This window comes from Epinephelus lanceolatus, chromosome 21 (genome assembly GCF_041903045.1).
Source record: "Epinephelus lanceolatus isolate andai-2023 chromosome 21, ASM4190304v1, whole genome shotgun sequence".
NCBI lineage: Eukaryota > Metazoa > Chordata > Actinopteri > Perciformes > Serranidae > Epinephelus > Epinephelus lanceolatus.
Window position 1 is genome coordinate 25614118 of NC_135754.1, and position 13910 is coordinate 25628027.

General features: G+C 39.4%; 2 protein-coding genes across 2 annotated transcripts; both read right to left on the reverse strand.

Annotated features, from left to right (window-relative positions):
* Positions 1–1799: 1799 nt before the first annotated feature.
* LOC117247402 (leucine-rich repeat, immunoglobulin-like domain and transmembrane domain-containing protein 2) lies at positions 1800–5040 on the reverse strand. Its single transcript, XM_033611946.1, has 3 exons — positions 4930–5040; positions 3941–4722; positions 1800–3747 (listed from the first exon to the last, which is right to left on the reverse strand). The coding sequence occupies exons 1-3, from the start codon at positions 5037–5039 to the stop codon at positions 2960–2962; spliced, it is 1680 nt and encodes a 559-aa protein (XP_033467837.1). The 5' UTR covers position 5040; the 3' UTR covers positions 1800–2959.
* A 2214-nt stretch (positions 5041–7254) lies between these two features.
* Positions 7255–10673, reverse strand: lrit1b (leucine-rich repeat, immunoglobulin-like and transmembrane domains 1b). Its single transcript, XM_033610949.2, has 4 exons — positions 10432–10673; positions 9614–10074; positions 9040–9345; positions 7255–8920 (listed from the first exon to the last, which is right to left on the reverse strand). Exons 1-4 carry the CDS (start codon positions 10551–10553, stop codon positions 7857–7859), a joined length of 1953 nt encoding a protein of 650 aa, XP_033466840.2. The 5' UTR covers positions 10554–10673; the 3' UTR covers positions 7255–7856.
* Positions 10674–13910: the final 3237 nt, after the last annotated feature.

Below are 13910 nucleotides of genomic sequence, written 5' to 3' on the forward strand. Positions count from 1 at the left end.
TGGTTCAAAATGACACAAAAAAGTCATAGTATAGCATGTCATTCAAAATATCATAAAAAGTCATAGTATAGTATGTTATTCAAAATATCATAAAAAAAGTCATAATATAGCATGTCATTCAAAATATCATAAAAAAATCATAGTATAGTATGTGGATCAAAATGTCATAAAGAAGTCATAGTATAGCATGTCGTTCAAAATATAAAAAAGTCATAGTATAGCATGTCATTCAAAATATCATAAAAAAGTCATAGTATTGCATGTCATTCAAAATACCTTAAAAACATCATATCATAGCATGTTGTTCAAAATATCATAAAAAATTCGTAGTATAGCATGTGGTTAAAAATATCATAAAAAAAGTCATAGTATAGCATGTCATTCAAAATATCACAAAAAATTCTTAGTATAGTATGTTGATCAAAATGTCATAAAAAAAGTCATAGTATTGCATGTTGTTCAAAATACCATAAAAAAGTCATAGCATAGCATGTGGATCAAAATATCATAAAAAAGTCATAGTAAAGTATGTCGATCAAAATGTCATAAAAAAGTCATAGTATAGCATGTTGTTCAAAATATTATAAAATAGTCATAGTATAGCATGTCGATCAAAATGTCATTAAAAATTCATACTATAGCATGTTGTTCAAAATATTTTAAAAAAGTCATAGTGTAGTATGTCGATCAAAATATCATAAAAAAGTCATAGTATAGTATGTCGTTCAAAATGTTATAAAAAGTCATAGTATCGTATGTCGATCAAAATGTCATAAAATAGTTATAGTATAGCATGTTGTTCAAAATATAAAAAAGTCATAGCATGGCATGTGGTTCAAAATGTCATTAAAAAAAGTCATAGTATAGCATGTCGTTCAAAATATCATAAAAAAAGTCATAGTATAGCATGTCGTTCAAAATGTCATGAAAAAGTCATAGTATAGCATGTCGTTCAAAATTGAATAAAAAGTCATAGTATAGCATGTTGAAAAAAGCCACAGTATAGTATGTCGAAAAAAGTCGTAGTATGGTATGTCATAAAAAGTCATTGTATAATATTTCAAAAAGGTCTGTATAGTATTCTCAGTATTTCTAGAGTATCTCAAAAAAGTCATAGTATAGTATGTTGATAAAAGTCAAAGTGTAGTATGTCAAAAAAACAATATAGTTTATCGAAAAAAGTCATGGTACATTTTTTCAAAAAAGTCATAGTATAGTATCTTGGAAAACTTATAGTAAAGTATGCCATAACAAGTCATAGTATATTATGTCGAAAAACAGTCATATTATGGTATGTTGAAAAAAGGTCATAGTATGGTATTTTGAAAAAACAGTCATAGTATAGCATGATGAAAAAAGTCATGTATAGTATGTCAAAAAAGTCATATGGTATTTCAAAATAAGTCACAGTATGTGAAAAAAAGTCATAGTATAGTACGTCGAACAAAAACATAATATAGTATGCCCAAAAACACTCATCGTAGTGTATGTTGAAAAAAAGTCATAGTATAGTATGTTGAAAAAAACTCACAATATATACATATTTGTGTGTGTGTTCAATTGATGCACTGATTTCACTGTAGATGTGAAGTAACTAAAAATCCCTTTTTCTTATCATAGTTTGATAGATCTGTTTAAGGTTTATCTCAAAAAGAAAGAAGATAATTAGTATTTATAATAAGACTGAAAAAACTAACTGAAATGAACACATACCCTCTATTTTCTTTCAATTGATAGAAGGACACACAGAGAGCGTGGAGCTGTCATTAAATGGAAATATCATGTCCTGCTGACTAGGATTCAGCTAGAAAATCACTTTAATCTGCTTAGCAGTGTATGTATAAATGCACGGGAAAACACAGCTTATGTAACAAATCCTCTGAGTGATTGTGCTAAAAAATCTGAGTATGTCTCAGCATTCGTCTCTGACTTCCCTTTAATCCATGTCAAACATCATGTCATTCCATAACTAGACGGCAAATCTTTAGTCCGTGAAAAGAAAAACAATAAAAAATACATTTTCAACATAAAGTGGATTAAAATGTCCTGAACCAGCATGCACGATTACAATTTCGTTTGAAGTTTACAGTGAACATTTATACAAAGTATTAATAATTTACATTTTTAAGTTCAGGATTTTTTTTTGCATTTAGTATCAAAACATTACGAAAAATAGCTGAAACCAAGCACACATCAAAAGCATTTTATTACAAACTTATTTTTGTAGATGTATATTAACAAAGATAATAACAAATTGTCTTTAAAGTAAGAAAGGAAGGCATCTCCACTTTGAGCTGACAGCTTGAAAAATATATTTACAGGATGACTATATACTTGGAATAACCTCCATTTTTTTCTTGCGCATATTAGTCCTACATTTAAGTTACAGCAATACAATAAACATGAAATTTCCCCAAAAATGAGTCCCTGCAATCTTTGAAAAACCTAGAAAGTCATTTAACAAAGTGTACTTTAAATTATTTACAGAATCCTGACAGACTCTTCAGTTGAACTCTTTCCTAATCCAAACAAAGATGGCGGCCGGAATTGACAAATGTTCTTGCTTGATGAGAACAAAAATTAAAAATGGTTACTATCAATTATATTTGTCTGTACTGACTCTACCTTCCATCAAACAAAATGAAAGGTTGACATTTCTTCTAATGCAAAAAGAGCAAGGAGATGTCATGTCTAGCTTCCTAGATGGTAAACAACTTGGGAAATGGGTTAAAAATTGTGCAGCTGTTGAAATATTGAAATATTTTTTAGAGCTTTTTGGATGGAAGAGTCTTTGAGAATTCTGGAAATACCTTCAGCGAAAAGGTTCTTTTTAAAGATCACAGGTAATTATTTTTCTGAAAATCAGATGCTTGGCACTATGATTCAAATGTAAAAGTGCAAACTGGGGCTACACTCATTATTTACAAATACACATGTATGTACATTTTTAAACTTTGAACTAGTACAGGTGAGCTGCACTTCCTCCTTTGCACCTGTCCTCAGACTTCCGCCTCTTTTTCGGCTTTTCCTTCGAGTCCCTGCACAGGCCTTCCTCGCTGCCCGCTTGCAGGCTATCGAAGGTGCCCTGCCTCTCCGTCCCCTGCATGTCCTCTCCGTGCAGCCTGCGCGTCTTCCACAGATTCACACAGCGATCCACGCAGCTGAACCGGGCCTCCGTGGTGCAGGCGTACATGCCAGCCGGCACTGCCAGCACCATGGCGCACACGATTACGATGATGTGGATGAGCCTCTCTCTTTGCTCCAGCTCACTGATGTCACTTCCTGTCACAAACACGATGCACTGGCCCTCCTTGGGTGGATGGTTCTTCAAGCTCACGCACACCTCGTATTTGGTGACAGGAAGCAGGTCGCTGACGGTGTAGCTGTTGATGCCAGGGCCGATGTAGATCATCTCCTTTTTGGGTGAATCGTATTTGCCAAAGTGGATGGTGAACCAGGTCTCTGCTGGGTTGTCCGTTACTGCGTACCACTCCAGGGTGATACCGTAGACCGTCTGTTTGGCGATGCGGATGTCGATGTAGGCGTTCTCATCGGACGACAACATGGAAACAGGTGGAGGGAGAGGAGCAGAGGAATTTGAGGAGCTGATGTTAACTGTGATGCTGACAGAGGAGTTGCCAATGAAGTTGTTGGCCATGCAGGTGTAGAGTCCTCGGTCTGCCAGGTGAAGAGAGGGGATGACCAGCTTGGAGGTGACGGTCTCCTCGTCTATGTGAGTCTCTGTAGCTGTGAGGAGATATTAGAGAGGCTTGTTTACGTCTGAAAAAGATGTAGTAACGTAACCCTAGAAACGACACTGTTCCTGCATCTTTTCATGACACAGATGAGGCACAAGTACAACACACACCACACTAAGTGCTCCTGGGGCAGGTTTACAACAGTTTAATGGATGATAGTGATGGAAAAAAAAAAATCTTACCAGCAAATCCTCTTATAATCTTCAGACTGTACATCCACCGGATGGTCGGACCTGGCCTGGCCTTTACTAAGCATGTGAGTGTTGCATTTGCTCTGAGAGGTAAAGTGATGTTGGTCTCTGGGGCAGAGGCCACCGGCTTCATGCATGTTTTTAACTGAACCTCATGGAAAAACTTGTCCGCTTTGGAGGCAGGGCCCGAACACATCAGATAAGAGTTCATGAGAATGATGGGAGGGCTGACCGCCCTGATGAATTCAACAAAGCCTTTGAGGCGGCAATCGCACAACCAGGGGTTGTCGTGCAGCGCAAGAACCACATTGGACACCAGCCCTTCTTTCCCCCACGCTTTGGCTGCCATTTGATAAAGAGGCCAATTAGTGAAGACATCTTTTGATATGACAGTAAGCTGATTGAAGGATAAATCTAAGTAGGTCAGGGCAGGTAAGTATCTCAGAGCGTGTTCAGGCAGAACATCCAGTCGATTGTGTTTCAGGTCCAAAATCTTCAGTTTTGGCGTGTCCTGAAATGCCGTCCATGTTACTGAAGTCAGCTTGTTCCCTTGCAGCCTGAGCTCAGTCAGGTTGGCCAGCCCTTCCAGGCTTTTGATGTTCATCAGGGTGATCTCGTTAAAATTCAACCAGAGGAACTCCAAGGCACTAACTTTAGAGAAAGACCCTCGCGGTAACTCGGTCAGGTGGCAGTTTTCTATTCGGATTTTGGTGAAATCCTGTGGGATGTCGTCTGGGATTCGTCCCATGGTGGTTTCCATACATAGTAAAGTCCTAGAATGGGAAGTCAAAATGTTCAGATGCAAGACTTGTATATTTTATCTTCACAGCTACCCATGTGCACCATTTGCCCACATTTATGGGATAGTATTTGAAGGTTTTTCAAACAATTTGGTCAGCAGGTTACAAAGACCTGTGTTGTTTAAACAGGGTTAAACATTGACTAATTTAAGAGTTTGTATAGTTTGAGTGGTTACTTACCTGCCCAAGTTGTCATCTGTACAGGAGCAACCGGTCACACAAGTTGATGATCCAGGGGTGATTAGATAAAATAACAAAGCGATACGTAACGCGACATGAAAGGCGTCCATATTCCTGGAGGAGCATGTGAAATAGGCCTGAGAGGGCAGGACATGGACTGCGTGAACGAAAGCCTATTACCTTAATCCTCCTTGACGTAACACTTAAGACACCAAGTGACATGAGACACATAAGAAAGGTGTATTTATAGCAATGGTCCACTTTGTCTAGAAAACATCGTCAGATCTCTTCAAACACTCATACCCACAAATTCATTTCAAATTCAATCCCAATTCAGTGAGTTGTGTTTGATTGTATTATAGTTCTGCTCTCAGGTATGACCCCAAACTGCTTTACATCAGTCTAATTTCATTTATTTGTCCCCCGCCAAAGCACAGGCATCAACATGACAGGAGGGCCATCTGTATTAAGTGGGCCGGAGCCCATTGGGCTTAGCAGCGCAGAGAGGGAGGGCTGCACAGAGACAGAGACAGATGTCTGGAGAGGGCTGTAATCTGACCTCAATAATCTGAACACTGGTTGTCTCTCAGGTTGTTAAATCAGCATATAAAGCAAGTGTGAAAACAGACAACATCTACAATACTTTATATTCAATCTGTAACAGACATTTCTCCTTCAATGTCCCAGCTTTTTATCAGCGTACATGCTAGTTTAACAGGTAAAGAGTCATCATGCAAGTTAAAGATATAGATATCGATGATCCCTCATTGTCAGTTTGCTTGCATGGTAGTAATGATGCAGTGGAGGGTATATGCAGGTATACGAGTCATACCCACCTCTTTCTCTGGACGTTTAGTGTACCCACCTATCAGCCAAAACACCATTGGAATATAAAGGAGAGTATACCCACTTCCTCCTCAATAACCTACCCATCTACCCAGATGTACATCCACCTGATCAACTACACCACTGCAAGGTAGTACATATTTGCATATTTGTTCGCCAAATTTCTTTGAAAAATACTTTTTAATAAGGTAAGTTTCGTGTATCTAGATACTTGTTTTACTAAAGGGACAAAACAAACTGCCCTGAAGTTGATTTAGTGATTTCATTAACTAAAATATTTATGGATGAATTAGTTCACACATCTGTACATTCTAAGCTCTCGAGTTCAATTTATTAAATCAAAATTTTTATCACAGAACGCCGTATTTGTCAATGCAGCACTTTACAGTATTGTGTTCACAAGAGCAAGACAAGATGCTAGCTGCTCTTGTGAGGCTGTACTTTGGCTCAGAACAAAGGTACTCTGAGCTAAATGCTAACGTTAGCATGCTAACATGCACATCTAGCAGGGATAACGTTTACCATGTTCACCATCCTAGTTTAGTGTGTTAGCATGCTAACATTTGCCACTTAGGCATAAAAACCAATTAGTGATTTAAAGGAAAAACGCTTACATGTAATTTATCTCATTCCAGATTACACATCTAAAGAAGTGTTATGCGTTCACCTGAGAAAAGAAAAATCTGCTGCTTTTCTGAACATTGGATAACATCAACAACAAAATACAAAACAAAAAAGAAAAGAAAGAAATTAATTAATTTAACAAAACAACAAAAGTAATAGTTGATTTATAGTTATGGAGTATTTGATATATAGAATAGTTGATTTATATTCATAGAATAAACATAACATTTTAGAATATAGATGCTACTGACTGTTTTACAACTAAAGAAAAAAGGCCTCAGTGTAACCGCACTACCTCCACTGTCTATATTTACAGCCCTGGTTTTGAATGCAAAGTGACCTGACTGAGATTAGCTGCATGTTTACCTGCATCAGTGAATTAGCAGTCTGCATAATACACGGATGTTTACATTCATTAAAGGTCCAGTGTGGAGGATTTAAGGGTGTCTATTGGCAGAAATGGTCAGTTGTATGATATTAATGACGAGATTTTTATTAGTTTATAATCACCTGAAATTTTTTTTGTGTTTTTGTTACCTTAGAAGAGCTGTTTATAAATACATATGGAGGGGTCCTCATCCACGGAGTCAGCCATGTTGTTTCTACAGTAGCTCAGAACGAACAAACTAAACTTTGACTCTAGATAGAGCCAGTCTTGTTTTCACATCGGCCACAGTAGTTGTAGTAGGAAAAGTTTTGTAACCTCATCGTCAAATGCCACTAAATCCTGCACGTTAGCCCTTTAAATGCTACTTTTTAATAGCGTACTTTTTAATCTGCTTCAGTCAAGATGAATATTGATCTATTCAAAGACCCAATATTCTGAGACATAAGAAAAAAGCTTGAGCGTGTAGATAAATATAAAAAATATTTATTTTTATACAGTACATTCAGACATACACATACATTTCAGGTCATGGATATTTACACATTATAAAATGTAGGCTACTGTATTTAGGGTTCTTGGCCCAACAGTGAGCCTGGCACGTTAACATCATACTGACATACAAAATAGACTAATAACTGCTGGTTCATGATCTCTCTAAATATGTTTTAAATAAAGATTTTAACACATTGCAGAGGTTACATCTCGGGAAAGAAAAAGATTGGGTTTTAGATCATTTAGGGCAACATCTTCCTTTGCAAAACATCACCTTAAAAAATGCATGATGTATTTAAAAAAAGTTATTTTTACACATTTACTGTACACCATATGTGAATATGGAAACCATGTCATTGTGTGTATTTTCCCTTTTTTGCAGTCCACCAAATGAATGGTGGGTTTTAGTCCCACAAGGCTGTAAAACAACTTCATGTATCCACAGCTGACTGAGCCGTCAGTGTTCTCAGTCTTTTGAGTCTCTGAGCACAGCAGTTTTATCTATTCACATCCCAGGCTGTTTAAAAAAACAAAAAAACAAAGTGCATCCTCTGGAGGTTGAGGCATTCGTTTGGTTTTAGCAGAAATACTCGCTAGGTGGCCCTTCAGTCCTGGCTGTGGCCTCTGAGTCAACACTGGACCTTGCTGAGAGCAGCCTGTTTGATTCGTCAGGATTCAGCCTGGTCAGGTACTCACCCTCCATCCCTTTAGCTTTGCCCCCGGGGCCCAGGGTCTCAAACGTGACATACGAGTCCTGAATTTCCTTGGACTGCCGTCCCAGCAGCTTTTGACAACGCTTCTTTAGCGCCCCGCAGCACACAATCAGTGTCAGGGGGACAGCAATCACGCACGCCACCGTTATCACCACCACATTAATGAGCTTCTGAGTGCCACTGGCACTGGCCGCCTCATCTGTTGAGAAGATTACACACTGCTCCTTTTTCGGGATCAGGCCTTTGACGCAAACACAAGCAATGTACTTTGTCTTTGGCACAAGGCCGTCAATGGTGATCCGGTTCTTTCCAGCACCTACGTTCACCCGACGCATGTCCCTTTCACCAAATACAGCATATAGGACACTGAACTCTGTGGTGTTTGTGGCTGTGGGGGCTCGCCAGTTCAGAGAGACGGTATGGTCGGTGTCGCCAATCACCTTCACCGAACGCACTATCCTTTTCTCAGGAGCTTGCTGTAAGGACGAGGCATTGGCAGCTAAATTACTCAAGGCATCCAGCTCCACTGGCTTCTCAGCTTCTGGTGCTTTGCCCCGTCCCTCAGAAGCGCCATCAGAGACGCTGTAGCTCTCAATCTCGTACTTCCCAGTCACGCCTTTGCCATTGAGAGGTTCAATGATGGGCTGGGCAGCCGTTTTGGTTGGTGGAGGAACATATCTGGCAATAAGTTTCTCCTGGTATGCTGCTCTTCCGATGCCGCCAGGTTTCTTCCCTCTGTTTCTCTTCGACACGCCACCACCTGCTTCCTCTGACCGAAAGGAATCTGTGATCACCAACGAGATGATGGCGTCCGCAGTGCCCACAAAGTTGGTCGCTTTGCATATATATTTGCCGGAATCTTTGTAAGCAACTGCAGGCACGCTCAGAATCGACCAGATGATGCCCTCCTTTGAAATCTCTTCTTGAACTGAAAAATAATAAAATTAGAGATTAGTTAAACAGATTAGCACAAAAAGAAAAACTTTAATCTCACTGACATGTTGACTTGGACGGAAATAGATACTCTTCTAATCTTGGCAAACTCACCTGTGCCGTTCATTTTCTTGCCATCAGCACGGCTCCAGGACAACTCAGGGATGGGGACTCCAACTGTGCCACAGCGCAGCAAGACGTTGTTGCCCAGCGAGCTGCGCACACGAGCCACGGCCGTGTGCACCCGAGGGCCCTGGCACCTCTGCAGCTCCGCCTCAGTGAAAAGAACCCCTGACAAGCTCTCCGGATCAGCACACCGCAGCCGGGTGTCGATGAGAGCCACGGATGATGATGGGGATTTCTGAAACTGGACCAGATCGTACAATCGGCAGTCACACAGCCAGGGGTTGTCATGGAGACCTGCAGAGGAAATCAAGTGTGACAAAGGGCTGTCAGTGAGATGAAAATCTCAGCATCTGCACACAGTCACCACCTTCCAGTACATTTTCCTTAATGAGTTGTAAGGTAGTTAAAATAAATAGAACTAGTCTGACAACTTGACACACTGCACACATTATCTATAATTAGACTAATCCCCAACTCAGCTTTAAATACTTCTGGTGTCAAAGAAGTGGTTATCATGCAAGGCAGCTTACAAAGAATAAATACATCACAGCTTGATCCTCACCCAGAATTAGTTTGGAAGAATCTGCGTCCTGAGATGGCTTCACACTCAGCCACACTGTGAGAACATCAGCAGGGACGGTCGTCAGAGTGTTGCTGGATAAATCCAGATAGGTGAGATTCTTTATGTACATGGTGGCGTCCGCAGGGATGGTGGAGATCTTGTTGTTGTGTAAGTCGAGGAGCCTCAGGTTTGGCATGTCTGTCAGAGAGTCCCAGGGAAAGGAGGTGAGGGAGTTGCCATCCAGCCGGAGCTCGTCCAGGTTGTAAAGACCTCGGAAACTGTCGACGCTCAGTGAATTCAGCGAATTGAAAGACATCCACAGGAACTCCAGGTTGTTGAGGTAGTGGAAGTTGTCGCTTGCGATCCGTGTGATCGCTGTCTTCTCGATGCGCAGCTTCGAGGTGTCGATGGGAAAATTTGGAGGTACCACAGTGATCTCTGGATCGTTGCAAAGCACGCTCCTGCAAGAAAAATGCCAACATTTATAATGTGACAGTTAAAGGAACAAGACTAAAGCTACTTTCAAATTGTAGGAGGTTGGTGGAGTTGATTCAGTAGCAAACAACTTGTATGTTCTGCCTCTATTTTACACAAAAAATAATCTAGTTAAGCATTTATTTGAGGAAAAACGTAGTAACCTATTGTTCAGTAACAAGCAAAGGAGATTAAAGGGCAACTCCAAGTTAATCCTTCACTATACAGAGTGACTGAACAGAAGAAAGCTGCAGTGAAAATCACTTCTGCACGCAAGAACAAATACAACACATGTACTGAGAATAAAATTCAAACCATGACATTTAATGTATCACAATATTTACCTTGCTTTTGATCCGTCGCTCAGCTTGTGGAAGAAGCAGCTGCATTGTGCAGGACACGAGCTGCTCAGCAGAGGAAGAAAAACTAAAGCCAAACAAAAAGCAGCAGCAAAATGTCGACTCATTTTTCCTCCTGCAAGCTACTAGATGCTATGCAGCTAAACTACAATTAAAAAAAAAAAAAAAATAGGTGCTACAGCTCTTGTTACTGAGGCTTCGGATGCATGGTGGTGGTGTGCAGGCTCACAGCTCCATACTGCACCGACTGGTCTGAATCCTGAGATAAAAAGGATAGGCAGGGATTAGTGAAGGACTTGGGTTATTTTCATTCACACGATTAGGCTATTGCTTCCTGGAAGCTGATAGGCTGCATCGTTTTTACTTTTATTCTCAGGGAAACACTTTCCAGTAGTTGATTGGATGGTTAATTATGGACACAACCAAGCGCCTAAATGAAGTGGAGGCTGCAGGTAAACAAAATCTATCAACAATACATGTAGTTCATGTATCATGAATCATCATGAAAAACTAAAACATTAAACTTTTTACATGTAGAATTATTTTTAAAATGAGGATTTTTTTTTTCACTGTCTTAATATTTTTCTCTCCAGTCATATATACACACTGTCAGATACTGGAGTAAACACTGTAAGAGTGATGGCCCTCCTATCTTACATTATACAGACATTTATTCACCAAAAAAAAAAGATGACAAAGCTTGATATGAAGACTCAGCGATGAGCTACAGTTTCAGAACATTTTCATAAATACCTGCTCTTGTTGCCATCGGCCTTAGAGACTGGAAGGTTTAACGCCACCCCAGAGGAGGACAGAATTTGTTTGCTGTATAATTTAGGTGAAATTGAGAATGAGTTTCACTTCTTGTTTCACTGTCCTGTGTATGAAGACATAAGGAGTGTACTTTTAAGTAAGATGACCTCTGTCTATGTTGATTTCTTTTGGCTGGATGATCAGGAAAAATTTGAGTTTTGTTTCAGGTTGGGAACGTTTTTTGTGGCTGAATTTCTTTTTTTTTTTTAATTTCTTCGGATTGTTACTGCAATGCCATTGTAAAAGTGTCTTGTAAACCCACGAGGTTTGGGTACATGTAAGTGTGCATGACACAAACAAAAATCAATCAATCTGCTCTCATTGTGTTAACCTGCCCGAAAATTATGTATTACTTTAAAGTCTATAAGTGTTAAATAGGCTGTAGTTTACATGCTGGCTAAAAAGGTTGCAACACATGACCACTAGATGGCAGTGGAGAGTTACCACATGTATTAACTGTATGGTATCACACAGCTTCTTGTTATTAGATCAAACTTCAAACCACATAAATGACAACACTGAGTTAACGCATGCAGCTGATCATGTAGTTTGAATATCAAATAAAGGATCATTTTTACACTACTAAAAATAAGTCATATAATAGTGTAAGAATAATCTCTATTTTTTGGTGCTGTTGCTACTGTACACTGTATTATGTATAATTTTCAGTAGTATACTGCAGAGCACGTTCACCTTCTGTGTGTGTGACACACTTTGTGGATGACAGACGTGATGTCACCATCTCTGGGATTTTTTCACAGGTGCAGAGGTTTAAAGACACAGCTATCCAGCGGGATTTCAAATCCTTTAATCCAGTCATCTCGCTGTCTCTTATTAATACATGTTTGGTCTATTTTCTTCAGAAGGGTTGTCCCCAAGCAGAAAAAAAATGCAGTTGCAAGAATAAATGTTCGATTAAAAAAGAATGGCCCCTGTCTGTGTACGAGTATTGCTGTTTGAAGGAGGGGAGATGTAATGTGACAAACCTGGAATGAAAAAAAAATGAACTACCAAAATGTGCATTTCTAATCGAAGACATTGTCATCTGTTGAACACTTTGTGTTATGTCAAAAATGCTTAACAGTTTCTGCAGTGGAGTAAGAAGTACTCACATCCTAAGTAAAGGTAGAAAAACAAAAAATATATAATTCTTTACATGTAGCAAATGTAGCAAAGCAAATGCAAAAATAAAAAAGTATAATCAGCAAAATCAGTGGCGTATGGTAGTTAGGATGGGCCCCAGTGCCAAAAGAAAAAAAAAGAAACATTGACAAGATGGTTTGCTTTCTCAAGGGTGTATATATAGCAGATGGCAGCATTTGTATTTTAATGTGTGTTCTTATTTGAACACAGACATATTTCTGAGGTGGCAAGTTGAATCACTCACAAGAGTCCGTTCTCTGCTCTTGAGAGGTCGATCCCCCACCCCATGGGCCCCAGTGCAACCACACTGCCTGTACTGTTATTTTTGTAATAATTTACTGCATCATTGAATATTATTACTTAAAGGAGCTGTATATGATATTAAGATGATATATGACTCAGAGTCAGGGGCAGGATTGTCTGTACACGGCTGTCAACATGGAAGCTAAGCTGGCACCTAGCAGCTAACGGTGCTTACTAAAGAACAGCGCTAACAAAGGCAAAGGCTCAGTTAGCCATTACCCCACTGTATCTTTACATAGCAAGTGTGCTCTGAGGGTCACATACAGAACCTTTAATGCTGCAATTAGTCAATGTAAGCCAATTTTATGTACTTTATACACTTCAGATAAATGTCGTAGAGTAAAAAGTACAATACTATTCCATTTGAAATGTAGCGAGAATGAAGTAGCATCAAATAGAAATACTTTAGCAGGTGCGAATATTACATTACAGATTTGGGGGGGGACTCATACGTAATGGGCAGGTTTGGGGAACAGCTACCAAGGAGGTTAAAAAGTCTGCAGTCGGTCTTGGGTTGGAATGTTTTTGTACCTAAAATAAAGATGTGAGTAAGAATTACAATTCTGTAATTATTGAAAAGTTCTGTAATAAAAGACCGTAAACAACTGCTCTCTATATCCAAACCTTCTATTACATATCAGCCGCAATCCATTTGAGTGTACCCAGAAGTTCTGTCAGGCTGAGTGCACCCAAGGAGGCTCAAAAGAGCATCTGAAGAGCACCTGAGCAGGTAGTGTCCCTTTATTTTTTAGCGCTGTCTCCTGTAACTCGACAGCACTGCAGCTCCAGTTACATTGTGCATGTGTCATACCCTGTAGCTCCAATGGGGTCAAAGAGTGTGACCCAGCCTTCTTTGAATAGCCTTGACATCTGCCAGGAAATTCTGAGCATCAAACATTTCATTTCCTGCAAATTTGGTGGATTTTTATGCACCAACTTGTGCCTTTTCTGCATCAATTTATGGTATAAATGTACAATATTTTGTCAAAATTAAAGTCCTCTGCTACTGTCATGTTTGTGAAAAGATATAAAGCTACTTAAGTACTTCTCATTTCTGATGGTATCACTTGATACTTTCAAAATGAAAACATTTATCTCGCTCCTGAGCTTCAGAGTGTGTTGGTACGAAAGCAATTTCTACAGTGAAACCTTTGTTTCATTGCAAAACCAGCAGATTATGACGGTGTAATTAACTGTTAGCTAAT

What these genes read in the sequence shown, in the direction of transcription:
- lrit1b (XM_033610949.2), bottom strand. Translation starts at nt 10,553, where the DNA reads ATGAGTCGACATTTTGCTGCTGCTTTTTGTTTGGCTTTAGTTTTTCTT. An exon ending in TTCTTCCAAACTAATTCTGG is followed by an intron (nt 9,346 to 9,613) that starts GTGAGGATCAAG and finishes TTTCCTCTGCAG; the next exon opens with GTCTCCATGACAACCCCTGG. An exon ending in CAAGAAAATGAACGGCACAG is followed by an intron (nt 8,921 to 9,039) that starts GTGAGTTTGCCA and finishes ATTATTTTTCAG; the next exon opens with TTCAAGAAGAGATTTCAAAG.
- LOC117247402 (XM_033611946.1), bottom strand. Translation starts at nt 5,039, where the DNA reads ATGGACGCCTTTCATGTCGCGTTACGTATCGCTTTGTTATTTTATCTA. An exon ending in ACAGATGACAACTTGGGCAG is followed by an intron (nt 4,723 to 4,929) that starts GTAAGTAACCAC and finishes TTCCCATTCTAG; the next exon opens with GACTTTACTATGTATGGAAA. An exon ending in GATTATAAGAGGATTTGCTG is followed by an intron (nt 3,748 to 3,940) that starts GTAAGATTTTTT and finishes ATCTCCTCACAG; the next exon opens with CTACAGAGACTCACATAGAC.